General features: G+C 40.4%; 1 protein-coding gene across 4 annotated transcripts in view; it reads right to left on the bottom strand.

Annotated features, from left to right (window-relative positions):
* Positions 1-5,913: 5,913 nt before the first annotated feature.
* LOC137421644 (adhesion G protein-coupled receptor L2) overlaps positions 5,914-19,219 on the bottom strand; it is a 568,677-nt gene continuing 555,371 nt past the window's right edge. For 3 of the 4 annotated variants that reach the window (XM_068107903.2, XM_068107911.2, XM_068107894.2), the window contains 3 exons: positions 17,204-17,288; positions 12,461-12,556; positions 5,914-7,138 (listed from right to left, as the gene is read on the bottom strand). In XM_068107903.2, coding sequence (XP_067964004.2) covers positions 6,333-7,138; positions 12,461-12,556; positions 17,204-17,288 — 987 coding nt within the window. In that variant the 3' untranslated portion in view covers positions 5,914-6,332. The remainder of the gene's footprint in view (positions 7,139-12,460; positions 12,557-17,203; positions 17,289-19,219) is intronic. The other variant, XR_010983380.2, reaches the window with a different exon arrangement.

The following is a 19,219-nucleotide window of genomic DNA, read 5'->3' as shown; positions in this document are numbered from 1 at the left end:
GACAAACGCAGCTTTCTGACAATGGGTTGAACATTACGCTCCAAAATGCCTTGGTAATCTGATTTCATGAAACCATGCACACATTCAAGGCATTGGGGGATGTCCAGCTTACAAGAGCTTCCAGGATTGGGGGATGTCCAGCTTACAAGACAAGGGGACTAACCCCCCCCCCCCCCCTTGATAAGGGGAGAGCCGACCCCCGAATCCGTAACAATATATATATATATATACACACACACACACACACACACACACACACACACACACACACACACACACACACACACACACACACACACACACACACACACACACGAAAAAGTAAGTACACCCCATGTAAAGTTTTGACTTTTTCAACATATAGCTATTTGATCTTCATTTCAACAATATTGATAGATAAAGGTGATATAATATAACAAATATCATGAAATATTTACATTTTGTAGTCAATTGTATAAATTAAATAAACATAAATGCAAATTTCGCATGTGGAAAAAGTAAGTGCACCCTTGGCTCTAATAGGTGGTATTGCCCCCTTTGGCAGAAACAACCTCAAGTTGGTGTTTCTTATAACTGTCTACCAGTCTCTGACATCGACTGGGAGAAATTTTTCCTCACTCCTTCATGCAGAATTATTTCAGCTGTGTGATGTTTGAGGGGTTTCTTGCATGCACAGCTTGTTTAAAATCCCCCCACAACATCTCGATGGGATTAAGTTCCGGGCTTTGACTTGGCCATTCCAGAACCCTCCATTTCCTTATTTTCAGCCATTCCTTGTTGGATTTACTGGTATGTTTCGGGTCATTGTCATGTTGCAAGGTCCACCTTCGGTTGAGCTTCAACTTCCGACAGATGGCCTCACATTATCCTCAAGCACCCTCTGGTGCAATGAAGAATTCATAGTGGATTCTATGATGGTGAGCTGCCCAGGCCCTGATGCAGCAAAGCTGCCCCAAACCACAACATTTCCACCACCATGTTTTACAGTTGGTATCAGGTTCTTGTGGTCAAATGCTGTCTTTGGTTTTCGCCAAACATGTCTTCTGGTACTGTGGCCAAATAGCTCTACCTTTGACTCATCTGTCCAGAGCACATTGTTCCAGAAGTGCTGGTCTTTGCCTCAGTGTTCACTTTAGTCTTGCCCTGATGTTCTTTCTGGACAGCAAAGGTTTCCTCCTGGCACACCTCCCATGTAGATCAAATTTGTGCAGCCTCTTTCTAATGGTAGACTCATGCACTTTGACATCAACAGTGGCAAGAGCTACCTGTAGGTCCCGTGATGACATTCTGGGGTTCTTGGAGACTTCTTTAAGCATCTTCCGGTCTGCTCTCGGGCTGAACTTGCTGGGGCTGCCTGGCCTGAACAAGTTGGCAGTTGTTTGGAATCTTCTCCACTTGCAGATGATCTTCCGGACAGTCGAATGATTGATTTCAAATTGTTTGGAGATCTTTTAAAATCCCTTCCCAGACTCGAAGGCCTCCATAACCTTCTTTCTGAAGGCCTCCATAACCTTCTTTCTGAAGGCCTCCATAACCTTCTTTCTGAAGGCCTCAGAGAGCTCTTTTGATCTAGGCATGGTGATGCCGCACACTTCAACAACAAAGAGCAAACCAAACGAAATGTCTGAAGTTTAAATAAGACAGGTTCTTCCAAGATCCTCTCTAACGATGTTCCAATCATTTGCACCTGAGCTGGTGCACCTGATTCCAATTTTATCTGATTACCTGATTCCTTTATCTATCAATGTTGTTGAAATGAAGATCAAATAGCTGAATGTTGAAATATGTTGAAAAAGTCAAAACTTTACATGGGGTGTACCTACTTTTTCACGTGACTATATATATATATATATGTATATATATATATATATATATATATATATATATATATATATATATAAACACACACACACACACACAATATACATATATTTGCCTTTTATAGGTACTCGCGAGACTCGGCGCGGTCCGCGTGCCTCACCACACGTTGTTTCAGAGGGAGGCATCTTTGACCATTTCAGTGTCTTTTTGGGTCTTCGGAGCCATTTGGGTCTTCAGGGTATTTTGGGGTGCTTTGGGTTCTTTTGGGGCTTTTGGAACTTCATGTATATATATATGTATATATGTATATATATATATGTATACACAAAGAATTAAGTTAAGCACCCCCCCGTTTTTTTACAACCTCGCACATTACAAGTTTGTTGTCGTCAAAACAGTGTAATATACCCATGATATTGCTATATTTTCTGGAGAAGTGATATTATGGTCACATAAAAACATAACAATCATGCCGTTTTCAATAGTTTATTCTGAATAATTTAAGGTGAAATTTTTTGGGAATTTTAGGCATATTTTAACCTCAATTTAAGTATGGAGCTATAGGTCCATCACGGACAGTGTGGATGACGTTTATGTTTTCTAACGTACAGTCATTGTTCTGAGAAGACCTCGAGCGATCTTTGCGTCAATAACGTGTGTAGGACCCACGTGATCGGATGGAGCAAGGTGCTGTGACAACCATCCCCTGGCCTGCGTACAGTCCTGACCTGAACCCCCTCGAGCACGTTTGGGACATGTTGGGACGACAAATTGCGAAGATGGTCCCTCCAATAGCCAATCTGGATGAATTGGAACGTGCATTACATCGGGAATGGAACAACCTGCCACAGCAACGCATACGACGGCTTACAGGGTCTATGAGACGTAGGGTTGAGTCAGTGATCCGATCACGTGGGTCCTACACACGTTATTGACGCAAAGATCGCTAGAGGTCTTCTCAGAACAATGACTGTACGTTAGAAAACATAAACGTCATCCACACTGTCCGTGATGGACCTATAGCTCCATACTTAAATTGAGGTGAAAATATGCCTAAAATTCCCAAAAAATTTCACCTTAAATTATTCAGAATAAACTATTGAAAACGGCATGATTGTTATGTTTTTATGTGACCATAATATCACTTCTCCAGAAAATATAGCAATATCATGGGTATATTACACTGTTTTGACGACAACAAACTTGTGATGTGCGAGGTTGTAAAAAAACGGGGGGGTGCTTAACTTAATTCTTTGTGTATATATATATATATATATATATATATATATAATTGGGTTTTGTGAATGCATTCCATGTTCACAAACACGTTTAGGGTGCAAGTTTTGGTAGACAATCATGTGACATCACCACGTGAGCTATCTCCGGTGTCGTATGACGTCACCGCGTCAGCTATCGAAGTTGTTGCCAACCAAATTTGACTGCTGTGGTCATAAATAAATTGCCGTTTGGTCTACATTGAGACACCCTGTAGGTCGTTAAATCGTTGAATAAACAATGCCACCCAAAAAAATTGGTCGTGGGCGTGCATAGAAACTGCTCCAGGGACCTTCAATGTAAAATAAAAGGCCAATCTCCAAATTACAACAAGCTATCTGAGAATGATGTGGGGCGAGGGGGCAATAACAAATCATCGTCAATAACATGTCTTGTTATCGAGTCGGATTTTATATTTATTTTTCAGCGTTGTGCACGTTGGAAAAAAATAAATAAATAAATAAATTGCTCAATCACAATGGCAGCAAATTTGCACTTTAAGTCAGATCCATCCTCCGAACTCCATGATGTCCGTTTCATCAATAAAGGCCAAAATGGAATGTCGAAGAAAAAAGGAATACGACCGCACTGATAGAATCTCCCAAAGGGAACCACACCATTTCAAAGTGCAAGCTTAAAAGCATGGAGGGTTATGCATCAGTTATGAACTTAGGGAATTTGGGAGTCAATGATGTCGAAACATTACCAAGACTAATTTGAATACATGGTTAGGCTGCTTAGCGTTCCCATCTGAGCACTTATCTCATAGTGCTGTTGGCTTCCCCAGATTAAAATCTCCCATAATGCATTGACTTTTCCCAATGTCTCGTCATTTTGTCTCCTGCGCACTGCATTAATTTGTCCAAAGGCCCCCAGCTGCCAGATACATTGTTGAAAGGAAAAGGTGCGATGCTGTTCATATTGAATTGAAACCTGGACACAAATTGAATAACGGAGGGAATCAACAGAACGTTCATCTCTTCTGAGCATACCTCGATCAACGTCCTGTTGATTCCATCCAACGTCGCACCTGTCCGCCGACGCAGAGCGACACCAGCAACATTAGTTCTTCATTCTACAAATTCAATAAGACTGGATAATTTTATTCCCCATTTTACCTATAAATAATTAGGTTCAATGTTCCATTAAATAATCATTTAGGGAGTTTTCTGAGCCGGCGTCATGCATGCTTAGACAACCTCATTATTAACAACTACACAACCCCGATTACGCAACATTGAGGTGCGTGTCCGATTATACGCTCCAGAAAAGATATGGCCAGTAGTGCTTTAATGGAAAGGGTTAAGGATGTAAAACCAGGACAAAACCAAACGAAGATGTTACTGATTACGGTGTCCAACAGGATGGCACAGAGGTTACGCACTTACCTTTGAAATGTGTCACCTGAATTTGATCTGAAGCCGGACTGTAAAATGTTAGATTTGTGCCTCAGCTTCACAGGCTGGGTGTTGCCTCATTGTGCGTTCGTCCCTTCAACGGACGTTATGCGGTGTCACGTTCGCTGGTGGACGTTGGAGATCCCACGTGGAGTCTTTTGACGAGTTGTTATCGCCGGGACCCTCAACAAATTACCGATCAGTGACTTCCTGTATATCAGACATGCCCCCCTTCCAGTTATCGCCGGGACCCTCAACAAATTACCCATCAGTGACTTCCTGTATATCCCAGACATGTCACCTTCCAGTTATCGCCGGGACCCTCAACAAATCACCGATCAGTGACTTCCTGTATATCAGACATGCCCCCTTCCAGTTATCGCCGGGACCCTCAACAAATTACCGATCAGTGACTTCCTGTATATCCCAGACATGCCCCCTTCCAGCTATCGCCAGCACCCTCAACAAATTACCGATCAGTGACTTCCTGTATGTCAGACATGCCCCCCTTCCAGTTATCGCCGGGACCCTCAACAAATTACCGATCAGTGACTTCCTGTATATCCCAGACATGCCACCTTCCAGTTATCGCCGGGACCCTCAACAAATTACCGATCAGTGACTTCCTGTATATCCCAGACATGCCCCCTTCCAGTTATCGCCGGGACCCTCAACAAATTACCGATCAGTGACTTCCTGTATATCCCAGACATGCCACCTTCCAGTTATCGCCGGGACCCTCAACAAATTACCGATCAGTGACTTCCTGTATATCCCAGACATGCCCCCTTCCAGTTATTGCCGGGACCCTCAACAAATTACCGATCAGTGACTTCCTGTATATCCCAGACATGCCCCCTTCCAGCTATCGCCAGCACCCTCAACAAATTACCCATCAGTGACCTAACAGTCCAGTGCATTAGTGGCACAACCTTGGCCCTCAGAGAAAGGTGCAAACCTGTAGGCCGGACTCGTAAGAGTGCTTTACGCCAGTGCAGCTGACTTGCAGTGCAATATACATCATGAAGGTATTAAAAATTTGACTCTAATAACGAAAGGGCCATCTATTTAATTATCTGTGCAAATATGGTAGAGTGTGATATCCCGTCCCTTTACTTCCTGTATATCCCAGACGTGCCCCCTTCCATCGCTTACTTAACCTCTTTCAACTTCCTTTTCCTGCTCTCTTTTTCTTCCTTCCGTCTCACACATCCTCCTTTTCATCTCCACTTATTTCTGCTCTCAAAATTTTCAATTCCTCAATTTATCCTTCTGCACCTTTCTCCAGATGCATGTGTAGGCCTACATAATAAGTATATCGCCCCAAATGCATCTTGGGAGTTGTGTAATAATCGCGATCGAGGCAATGTGTGTAGGGAAGGGAAAATTGGTAAATTTTGCATGAAGTTTTGCATACGTATTCAATTTTTATTTGTTTTTTATTTTCAGTAAATTCCCGGCGCATGTTCTGTGCAAGGTTGCGAGCAATAGGTAGTATAGAGTGGCCAAAACCACTGGAATTTGGCGCAAAAAAGATTTTTATGTACAACTTCAACTAGAGGGAGTTTGGGGTGGGGGGGAGAGGGGGCAGTGGGGGTGAAATCTGATAGAAGTTTAGGATATTGGGAAATTCAAAGGGGATTAGGGCGTTATAGGGATGGGGGGGGGGAGAGGCAGAGACAGACATGGCACACGCTTAAAACTTAACCAGTGCAAAATTATTGTAACTATAATCATGATGATGATGATGATAAAAAGTCTGCAATGTGAGGACTTCCTGTATGATTCAGTATGCCTTCGTGAGATGACTTTTCAGCTCCTCACAATGCCATCCTCATCCTACAAGCTCGTAACCAGCTGGGGTGCTTCATCATGTGGTCCAAACCCTGGACCCTGGGTGTCTCCAGTAAATCCAGCCACCCGGCCACGTGGTCGCAACCTCACGAGGCAGCTGCTGCCATTTTTCATCATCGTTGTTGCTGTTGTCGAAACGCCAGGTTGGACGAGCATGTGTGGTATTCTGTCTGCATCACCATACTGACCGTGCATCTTACTTGGTGAGGCCTGTGGCCTAGGCATACGGGCTGACGTAAGTAGGATTTGCAGCTCCTCAACTCCATGCTTTTCAAGATCCCTTGGTTCCACATCTCCAGTTCCCCATATTCCACAGCTCTTTAAATCATCATCCCTTTCAGCTCTGCATGTCTGTTGGCTTCGTAACTCATCATTTTCTCCAGATGTCCATCTTTCTTGGCTCACTAGTGGACCTTCTCCAGTTTGCCATCGTCTCAGGTCTTCTTCTTCTTCCTCCACTTCTTCTTCTCCTCTTCCTCCTGATCCCCCTCCTCCTCCACCTCCAGGTTCCCAAAACTCCCAGCAATCCAGCTCCCCAGGCTCCAAGTCGGGCCTACAGCTGAGATGTAAAGAGGGCATGTGTGTGGTTATAGACGTGCGGTTGTTGTTGTTATTATAGATGGAGTTCGTTTGGGGGGTTCTTGTGGAGCAGGGTTTGTGGAGACCATAAGAACTATCAGGACAATGTTCATTATGGTTATGAGAACAAAGTGATGGATGGTTGTTGTGGTTGTTGCCGTTTAAAGGGAGAGTATCTGCAAGAGATGTAGCTGTGTCCGTCATCTCTCTCACTGGAAAACAAACAAACATCAGTTGTGATATTGTTGAGACGTATTTATGCTTCAACGTTTGAAACACTATTAAACTGCACAATGTTTTCTTCACACTGACAGTGACACTCCTGTTGAACTTTTTTATATACTTGTTTATATTGTCTGATCTAAAGTAATTGTTAATTATCTGATACATTTACAAATGGTGATTGTTTAAAGGTGGCCACATACTGGTCAACATGTTGTATGGCGAGCACGTGTGGCTTGGAGATGAGTACAGCACTTTTATCTAAAACCAGACAACCAAAATGTCTTGCCCCCCAGCTTCCTATCCTGCCCCCAATTCCGTGCCCCCCAGCTTCCTATCCTGCCCCCCATTCCGCCCCATGTTTCCTCTCCTGTCCCCCATTCCGTGCCCCATGTTTCCTCTCCTGCCCCCCATTCCATGCCCCATGTTCACTCTCCTGCCCCCCATTCCATGCCCCATGTTTCCTCTCTTGCCTCCTATTCCACCCCATGCGTCCTCTTCTGCCCCCCATTCCACAACCCATGCTTCCTCTCCTGCCCCCCATTTCACGGCCCATGCTTCCTCTCTGGCCCCCATTCCAATCCATGCTTCCTCTTCTGCCCCCCATTCTGCTTTACACATCCTCTCTTGTCCCCCATTCTGCCCCAAGCATCTTCTCTTGCCCCCCATTCCACCTGATGCATCTTCTCCTGCCTTCTCCCTCCGAATTCCTCCCCACACCCACTGTTTGTGCAAGACTCCCTCTGTCTTTCAACTTTGTTGTTGGTGTTTCCCCCCTCTCTCAACTGTTACTTTTGTCCTGTTGTGTCCTAGTCTGTTCAGTGTACTATTATGAGCTCTTCCATGAGCCTCGACTATGTATACAAAAAAATAAAAACATACAACAAATGATAAGCTCAAATTAAAGAATTATACACATTGATGAACAGGAATTAGGTGTTGTTGATATATGTGGATTGACCAGTTAAACTATAACCGTAGTCCCCTCCCCTCCCTTTACCCCTTCCCACCCTTTCCCCTCCATTCCCTTTCCCTCCCTTTCCCTTCCCCTCCCCCCCCCCCCCCCCATCCCCTACACCAACCACTTCCTTGTCCTCCTCCTCCTCCCCTCTCCAAATTGCCGTCCCGAAGCGACCCTGCATTACCCGTCAACACCAGGTACCTTTGCTAGTATAAAAATAAATAATGAAAGTACTTCAATCTTTAAAAAAATTTTTTTTTTTGCAATTTTGTATGAAAAATAAACGGTTTGTTTTACAGTATCTTAGAATCCAAATCCTTAACATTGCTATGTTTAGCAAGATTTGAACAGACGAGACCCGACCATCCTCATCTCTACGTCACCCATCGTAATGGCGAATGTTACAATATACCTTACATTTAATGAGGAATTACTCATCGTTGATGGCAATTGATTAAAGTTTGCAAAGAACGAATTTCCTTTTCATAGTAGGTTTTTCCATATTACTATATACTAGGGCATGCCCGTACTATATATATATCTAAAATTATATCCCCCCCCTCTATTTACATGAAATGGTTTGGTTCATTCGCCTAGGACGTGCCCGTACGTGGGTGCCCGTTCCTTGCCAAAAAAAAAAAAAAAAAAAAAGTCTTCGCCCATGCATGCATGGGCGTGCCCATGGGCCCATGGGCGTGCCCGTAAGTGCGTGATGTGACCGTACAATGAATGTATCGTCCCGACGCCGCAGCTCGGATGGCGCTGCAGTTAATCGGGCCTGTATCGGCAGAGTTATTATAAACGTGTACTACAATCGATCGTACCTTACAGCGTCTGCTCGCCACGTTCAGCATCAGTACGTCGTCACTATGACTATCCGTAAGTCCGGAAGTGACGTCCTCATTTGACTGTCCGGAAGGTCGCATATCGCAGTTACGATGAATCGCAAATTAGTTTTAATTAGTTTTAAAACATAGTTTAACGCCAACATAGTTTGCCAACGTGAAATAAATGAATACGCTCTCAAATGTGCCGTCCGAGGCAGAGTCTGTTCGGCACGTTCGGCACACGTGATAGCTCGCTGCTCTCTGATTGGTTGAATCGTTTTTTGGACATAGCTCGGTAACTACTTCTCCGATTAATATGAAACCTTGAAAAGGCACATCCTCAGGTCCCCAGCAATATACCTGGCAAGTTTCAAGTATATCGGACCTGTGGTTGTCGAGAAACAGCGGTCACAGACACACAGACATACACACAGACAAACACACACACACAGATTACTGGAATTATAGATAGATTTGCCAAATTGAGGTCAGTACTTTACAGGGCACAGGACACAAAATGGAGTTTGAAATAAATGGAGGCAACACGAAAACATCCTGCGTCGGATGAGCGAGTAACCCGAGCGAAGACTGCTCTGGAGGAACCGACCTCGCTTCGAAGAGCTTACGAAACTGATATTGCAAGGGCGGTCTCGATTAACTGCAAAATTCAATTGAAGATATTTCATGAAAATATTGCAGCCACTGGGCACAGGCAAATCGATCCCAAAATCCAAGCAAGTCGTGCGATGCATTTGTTATGATGGACGAATTGCTCGAAGCTGTATCTGAAATTTCCAGGCTGTGGTTACTCAAGTTTGCTGTTTTACAAGACTTATCTTACAAAATATTAAAGCATTTATGGGCAGATAAAATGCTTTGGCCAAACTAAATAATATGGGAAAGACCATTTGGAGTCATTCCTTCAATCAACAGCGTTGGATGGCACCGCTTGAGCATCAATATTGACGTCATTGTAACAATAATTGTTCATCGATTCATTGTTTGCATTTTAGTTTTTTGTCATTCGACATTTAAATTGAGAAACATTTGCGAACTAGAACAGCGCTCAGTAGAGATCATACCTCCACCTGGTTGGCCACATAACTCAATGGTGAATCACTTAAAATATTCTACTAGCTGGATCCGGATCCAGATGTTCACCAAAATCGAATCGATTCTTCCTTGTCATACACACAACCTGTCCAACAAGTTTCGTCCAAATCCATCCATAACTTTTTGAGATAACCTGCTATGTATCGTTTTAGCCCCATCTCTCAATGGTGAAGATCACTTAGAAAAATTAAACAATTCTCATCTGAATCCATAATCAGATCTTCACCAAAATCGAATAGATTCATCCTTGTGAGACACCAAACAGGTCCACCACGTTCCATCCGAATCCGTCCACAACGTTTTGAGAAATTTTGTTCACACATGGACAAACAAACAAATGAAAAATCGGTCAGGGTCAGGGACTTGCCGGAATGTACTTTTTTATCGGCCATTTTGGAGAAATATGGCGGCCGAACCACGTGACCGATGGCGTCATTTGTTTTCTGAACTAATTTATTCCTTGATGCTCAAGAAATTTCCTCTTGATCGATGAAGTTTTGTACTTGTCGAATTATGACGTCATAATGGAGGCACCTATGACATCATTAACATATTTTATTCCCTATGGAGAGTTCTTTACAATGAGCCATGTCTCAATTTTTCTATTCAGTGCTTTTCGAGATATGGAGGTGCAAAGTTTTTCGGTTTTTCGAAGATGGCGGCCGAACCACGTGACCTATGACATCATTAACATATTTTATTCCCCATGGAGAGTTCTTTACAATGAGCCATGTCAATTTTTTCTATTCAGCATTTTCGGAGATATAGAGGTGCAAAGTTTTTCGGTTTTTCCAAGATGGCGGCTGAACCACGTGACCGATTGTCATCATTTTTTTTCTCCACCAGTTATGCCGTCATGTCTCAAGAAATTGCATCTTGATTGGATGAAGTTTTGTACTTGTCGAATTATCAAATTATGATGTCATAATGGAGGCCTTGGGCCGAGAGAGTTAAAAATTGGGCACAGTCTATTCCAGGGCAAGACAAATATGTGTAAAGTTTGGCGATTCTAGGTGCAACGGTGTAGACGTAGTGCTGCGCACAGACAGACAAACCAACCGATCAACATACTTGCCGGAATCTTTTCCGGCAAGTAACAAACAGATGGGTGAAAACATAATCTCCATCCCCCTTTGGTGGCGAAGGTAATGAGATTTTGATGTTTTCTGAAGAATATATCAATATATCTGAATATATGTTAATGCTGCTGGTGAGGCCTGGTTGGTAGTAGTCCCTGAGCTTGTGCGATGATGCTGCGATACAAACTTGGGTTCAAATTCCCTGGAGCTTATCTGCCACACGTGTGCAAAGCAAAAAGCAGGGTTAAGCAATTGGTTCACTTTGTTGTCTGTTTGTTCTCAAACGTCAGTTTACAATCGAGGAAAAACTTAATTTCAATTGAATGTAAAATTTTGAACTTGAACTCGAACATGATTCGAAAAATGAGCGAACATGTAGTTTAGCAGTACTTTGTCTCTGAATTAGTCCAGAACGCACATGCACAGCGAGGAGTGCGATCATTTTTTACTCTGTCTGCCTGTCTGACAGTCAAACGAAATTGAAAATCATTGCAAACAGGAAACCGACTGTTTTTAAGGAAGTCATAAAGAACACAAACAAGCACGAATAACTAATGTGCGTGTTAAATGAGGTGGTGTAAAAAACGCTGCATCAACGACGGTAAACTTCTGATTTTTTAAATACAATCTTGAAAATCTTTATTTTATATAAATTTAATTATTTATTTGAACACTGTAGAACACAAACTGTATTTTGGCACTTCGAAAAACCTTCTGTTTAGCAGTACTTGGAAGAAAATATTATGGCATTTTAAATAATCTCATCCAATCAAATTTGCTGTGTGCAAACCGCATTATGACCTCTCTAGTTAATATACTTTTTGTACCCTAACCTCCCTTTTTGTACCCCAAGAAGTAAAGTGTACAGTTTTATGTGTATGCATATATATATATATATTTATATTTATATATATATTTATATTTATATATCTTTTCTCTCTATATTATAAAAGAAAGTTTTTGTTTGTTTGCGCAAGCTAATCTCCTGAACGGTGAAAGATAGGAGGAAACCTCTAATACAAAAAATGTCGGGACGGGCACCGGGAAGGTTTTAGGCTCGGTGGTGAGGCCGCATTGGCCGGGCTGGACCCATTTCACAATTAAAAGCTGAGCTGAATTATAGTAGTCAATGTTCTACGGCCGCGAGTAACAGCTGAATTATAGTAGTAAATTCATTCAAAAATGACCTGGGCAACGCCAGGTGCTTCCAGCTAGTGTGAATATATATATATATATACACATACACACACGTTATTTTATGTGTTTTTCATCTTCTTCCTTATTTTTAATCTGCTAAACTAATCTTGTAAACCAATCTTCACTATGGTATACCTGGCTGGTAGTCCGATATGGTGGGCCTTGATGCTCTCATGGTTTCAGGAGGAAGGACGAGGGGATTAGGAAGCAGCAGCTGGTTATTCAATGGAACTCAAAGGAGGAAAGAGAATTTAGGGGAAAAAGTTAAAAGAGGATTGAAGTGTGAACAAAGTGTAAATAGGTCAACACTGATACTTATGAAAAAAATAATCTGTCATTTGTCAAAAATGTGATTTGCCACATCTGAGATATACATTACTGTATCTTGTTGAGAATTAAGACAAGCCTTTAACGGACAACCATTTTGTACTGTACTCTAAAAGAAGCCTTCTGCAGTATCTACAGTAGCTTAAAAAAACGTTACATTGTGACTTTTTTTCTGCATCGTCGAGTGTCGTGGAAGAGCTAGTACACTGAATGGATCAGGACATACCAGGATGCAAAAGGAAAGGGATGGAGGACAGGACAGGATGCATAGGGTGGACAAGATGGATACAGAAGGAAACTCAGAGGAGGGTAAACTGGAAATTTGGATGGAGAAGGAGGGATTGCGATGAGTGGGAGAGTTAACGAGGGTAGAAAAGATTATGGTTTTGGATTGGGGATGATCTGGGATGGTGGTGAACAGCTGTCTTGAAGACCTGGAGGGAAGGGTGAGATTGAAGGATTGAAGAGAATGTTGAAGTTGGTCCCACAGGTAAGAAAAAAGAGGAACGAATGAGTGGAGGAGGGCAGTGATCCTGGATTTAGGTAGTTTCACTAGAAAGGGATAGATGGCGGACCGTGTGTGCATTACAGAAAGCTGGGAGGAGGAGGGTGGGAGTGGAGAAAGCATGGAAAGACCAGGGGCTGTAAGACCAGAAAGGTGTCGGTGGAAGACAAAGTGACCTGTCTGCAATGGTGAAGTGATAAGCTCATTGACTCAGCTTCATCGTGAGAGATTCCAATAATCTCGAAGGCCTTGCTTTTCACAGTCAAGCTGAGCATGGAGTGAGGCAGAGGAGTCAGCCAAGAGTGGGAGAGCAGTACTCCATCATGCTGTGGATGAAGGCCATGCAGGTGGATAGGAGTTGAGCAATGCCAATGAAGGATTTTGTATGATGGAGGATGCCCAGTCGGCAACTGGCTTTGGAGGCCAACTTTGAAATGTGGTTTTCCCAGGAAAGATCATGGCTGATGGTGAGATCCAGGAGTTTGAATGTCCAATCTTCCTCAAGAGAATTGTTGAGAAAGTAAATGGGGAATAGGGGGTGAGGGGGGAGTGGGTAGAGGGGTTTGCCATATGGTCTTTTCGGAGAGAGAGAGTGAGATTTGTCAGGATTGGAAGACATATTCCAAGTGTTTGACCTTTATTTGCACAACTTGCAAATTTAATCAATTCCCAACCAGGAGAATTGGAGAGTGGGATCAAAATGCAATTTTAATTGAAGGAAACAATTACTCATTGATTATGTTCTCGCTCCTCTGTGATTTATACACTAATGAGAAACACATCAACACTTCGCACTATCTGGCTTCAAAAGTGTCATCCGAGGACATCGGAAGCAGCACAGACTTCTTGAGTCATCCAGCAGGAAAATCTTAATCAGATGATGCTTTGTATTTTGTGTTAGTTTGGCCTCCAAATTGGCGAATGCCCTTATAAAATCATATGCAAGCCAAAGGCAGATTTTGTTTGGAATAACGTTGACTGTTTAGAACATCTGTGTAAACTCTCAAGATGCTAAATTAGACTCGTGACATAACAGGGTTTGCCTGCTTTTGTACTCCCATCTGGACCGACAGCCTATGGTTCTGGGAACCCAGATTCAAATCCCATATACTTGATGCATTTATCCATCGTCTATTAGTGTCCCTATCCTGCATGTGACTTATCTACTCGTACATACTCCTTGTCAATGAGAGGTTGATTACTGAAAATAAATAAATAGATAAATATGCAAAATCCATACTCCTCGTCAATGAGAGGTTGATTACTGAAAATAAATAAATAGATAAATATGCAAAATCCATACTCCTCGTCAATGAGAGGTTGATTACTGAAAATAAATAAATAGATAAACATGCAAAATCCATACTCCTCGTCAATGAGAGGTTGATTACTGAAAATAAATAAATAGATAAACATGCAAAATCCATACTCCTCGTCAATGAGAGGTTGATTACTGAAAATAAATAAATAGATAAACATGCAAAATCCATACTCCTCGTCAATGAGAGGTTGATTACTGAAAATAGATAAATAGACAAATATGCAAAATCCATACTCCTCGTCAATGAGAGGTTGATTACTGAAAATAAATAAATAGATAAATATGCAAAATCCATACTCCTCGTCAATGAGAGGTTGATTACTGAAAATAAATAAATAGATAAACATGCAAAATCCATACTCGTCAATGAGAGGTTGATTACTGAAAATAAATAAATAGACAAATATGCAAAATCCATACTCCTCGTCAATGAGAGGTTGATTACTGAAAATAAATAAATAGATAAATATGCAAAATCCATACTCCTCGTCAATGAGAGGTTGATTACTGAAAATAAATAAATAGATAAACATGCAAAATCCATACTCCTCGTCAATGAGAGGTTGATTACTGAAAATAAATAAATAGATAAACATGCAAAATCCATACTCCTCGTCAATGAGAGGTTGATTACTGAAAATAAATAAATAGACAAATATGCAAAATCCATACTCCTCGTCAATGAGAGGTTGATTACTGAAAATAAATAAATAGACAAATATGCAAAATCCATACTCCTCGTCAATGAGAGGTTGATTACTGAAAATAAATACATAGACAAATATGCAAAATCCATACTCCTCGTCAATGAGAGGTTGATTACTGAAAATAAATAAATAGATAAATATGCAAAATCCATACTCCTCGTCAATGAGAGGTTGATTACTGAAAATAAATAAATAGACAAATATGCAAAATCCATACTCCTTGTCAATGAGAGGTTGATTACTGAAAATAAATACATAGACAAATATGCAAAATCCATACTCCTCGTCAAATAGCATTGATTACTGAAAATAAATAAATAGATAAATATGCAAAATCCATACTCCTTGTCAATGAGAGGTTGATTACTGAAAATAAATAAATAGATAAATATGCAAAGTCCATACTCCTCGTCAAATAGCATTGATTACTGAAAATAAATAAATAGATAAATATGCAAAATCCATACTCCTTGTCAATGAGAGGTTGATTACTGAAAATAAATAAATAGATAAATATGCAAAATCCATACTCCTTGTCAATGAGAGGTTGATTACTGAAAATAAATAAATAGATAAATATGCAAAATCCATACTCCTCGTCAAATAGCATTGATTACTGAAAATAGATAAACATGCAAAATCCATACTCCTCGTCAATGAGAGGTTGATTACTGAAAATAAATACACAGACAAATATGCAAAATCCATACTCCTCGTCAAATAGCATTGATTACTGAAAATAAATAAATAGATAAATATGCAAAATCCATACTCCTCGTCAATGAGAGGTTGATTACTGAAAATAAATAAATAGATAAATATGCAAAATCCATACTCCTCGTCAATGAGAGGTTGATTACTGAAAATAGATAAACATGCAAAATCCATACTCCTCGTCAATGAGAGGTTGATTACTGAAAATAAATAAATAGATAAATATGCAAAATCCATACTCCTCGTCAATGAGAGGTTGATTACTGAAAATAAATAAATAGATAAATATGCAAAATCCATACTCCTCGTCAATGAGAGGTTGATCACTGAAAATAAATAAATAGATAAATATGCAAAATCCATACTCCTCGTCAATGAGAAGTTGATTACTGAAAATAAATAAATAGATAAATATGCAAAATCCATACTCCTCGTCAATGAGAGGTTGATTACTGAAAATAAATAAATAGATAAATATGCAAAATCCATACTCCTCGTCAATGAGAGGTTGATTACTGAAAATAAATAAATAGATAAATATGCAAAATCCATACTCCTCGTCAATGAGAGGTTGATTACTGAAAATAAATAAATAGATAAACATGCAAAATCCATACTCCTCGTCAATGAGAGGTTGATTACTGAAAATAAATAAATAGACAAATATGCAAAATCCATACTCCTCGTCAATGAGAGGTTGATTACTGAAAATAAATACATAGACAAATATGCAAAATCCATACTCCTTGTCAAATAGAACTTGATTACTGAAAATAAATAAATAAATCGATAAATATGCAAAATCCATACTCCTTGTCAAATAGAACTTGATTACTGAAAATAAATAAATAAATCGATAAATATGCAAAATCCATACTCCTTGTCAAATAGAACTTGATTACTGAAAATAAATAAATAAATCGATAAATATGCAAAATCCATACTCTTTGTCAAATAGAACTTGATTACTGAAAATAAATAAATAGATCGATAAATATGCAAAATCCATACTCCTTGTCAAATAGAACTTGATTACTGAAAATAAATAAATAAATCGATAAATATGCAAAATCCATACTCCTTGTCAAATAGAACTTGATTACTGAAAATAAATAAATAAATAGTTAAATATGCAAAATCCATACTCGTCAAATGGAACTTGATTACTGAAAATAAATAGATAAATAAATAGATAAATAAATAGATAAATATGCAAAACCCATACTCGTCAAATAGAACTTGATTACTGAAAATAAATAAATAAATATATTAGAATATCCAAAGAGGAGACATAGGAGAGTTACCGCTTGGAGGAGGCAAGCTTGTTGCAAGGTAACCTGCTCCTGGTTGTTTCCGCACTGTGTCACTCCACATACGCCTGATCTGACTCTGAGAATAGGGGTAGAAAGGTCACAGACAAATAGATAACTAGGTTAGTGATTATTTAATGAGCTGCCTATCTTGGCACAGAGCTGCTAAATGCAAAATCCAAACACACCTACAATCTGAGAATGTCAGCATTGTTTGAATTGTTTTTTGAAATCTCTAAATAGTTTACAATAACATGTGTTACCTTGGAAATACCAGAAGGTTTACAGGCTGGCTGTTATAAAGAAGGCAGACCAGGAATAAAGGAGGGGGTGAAAAACGACTGTCGCAGACTCGGTCACGAACAACCGCAGTGAATAAAATCACCAACGGATAGTTATGGGACCTCACATGATGTGTTAGTGTGCAGTTACTTTTAAAGCCTCCATGGGAAGACCAGGGCAGACATAAATAAGCAATTCCAGACAGGGATATAAAAAAAATAAATCGCCAAGTTTGTTAACGTTCACTTGTAATGCCGCTTGGCAGACAAAGAGTGGACTTGGCAATGAATGTCTGCAGCCTCTCGAGGCTACAAAAGACCAGGACAGGGAAAACGTATGGAGATTGAGATGACGATGTCAACAGTTTGGCGGAGGCCGATAGGCCACAAACCCTTCTGGAGTGGGAGAGAACATGACGCATTGTGATTTGGCGGCCATTTTATATTTCTTTTCGAAAATCTCTTGCATTTTGACTCCCTGGCACATAAACTATGTTTATGTGTTAATTTCATGGCATGGCAGGGGCTTGAACTCAAGACCCTGAGATCTCAAGCCAACCACCTTAACCGTTAAGCCAACACCAGGCTTCCTCCCAATAGGAATGCAGAAATACATTTGCACTTTGCCCATCATATTGGCACGTAAGGAAACCGACACACAGGACTTTTCAAAAAAAATGGCACCATGTGACCTTTAACAGAGAGGTGTTGCAGAAGAGTGGCAGACAGGTCATCCTTTCAAATACATATAACGATATGCGCTGTTATGCGACACCCGACCGGCGATCAGCATCAGGACCACAACTATTTGCAGTCGGTCGTTTTCTGTCGGGGATTTAAAGCTTGACGAGACAACTAAAAGGGAAATACTTTATGTTATACCGATATATCAGATATCAGTATTATTTTGCAGGCAAATCACTTGGCAGAATACAGTACTGGTACTTGCTCCAATGCCAAAGTAAGATGTCCATCGACAATTGGTTTTGATAAATATATAACAAGTTGTTGAGATGTAATTATTCCTCCACATTCCCTGTGAAATGTTTATTTAATAACTTCGTTCACAGATGTGGAAGAAAATTAGGTTTTCCCAGACAAGAGGGACCAGAGGCAATAATATACATATATAGTGTTGTGGGAATGACTCCTCGGGGTTAACAAATGCTTAGTGCAGTTATTTCCTTAATGAGTGTTTTTGAATAAGTGTAATGTAATTAAATATGATGTTAGATTTGCGTCGCTACAACGTTTGGAAAGACACTATCCCTCCTCCCATTGGCTGGATGTAGACTTATTATCCATGTGAGCCTGTGTTTACTGTTCTTACCTCCACCACTGAAGGTGGACAGACATCATGTGTACACCCCTGTCTGTCTGTTTGTCTGTGAGAAGAATATCTTAAAAAGGTGAACATCCAGATACGAGATTTTAAATACTAGCAACGGTACCCGCCCGACGGACGGGGCTTCAATTGGGAGGCCCAAATGAAAAGGCAAAATATAAGAAATTGAAGGCTTTTTATTTTAATTTTAAACGATTTATATAAACATCCGTTAAATCATATCACACGCAAATCATCAAAATCTAAACAGTATTTGTAGAATTTCAATAAAAGCCACATAACTGTTCATATCGGTAAATATTATTCCATGGTGTTTGGGGAAAATTGGGAAAACAATTTAGCCTATTTTACTCCAGGGGGTCCCAGGATTACCCACCCAAAATT

Source organism: Myxine glutinosa, chromosome 1 (assembly GCF_964187855.1).
Source record: "Myxine glutinosa chromosome 1, kmMyxGlut1.1, whole genome shotgun sequence".
Classification (NCBI taxonomy): Eukaryota; Metazoa; Chordata; class Myxini; order Myxiniformes; family Myxinidae; genus Myxine; species Myxine glutinosa.
The sequence above is the reverse complement of the archived record's forward strand: the minus strand, read 5'-3'. Positions and strand labels throughout refer to the sequence as shown.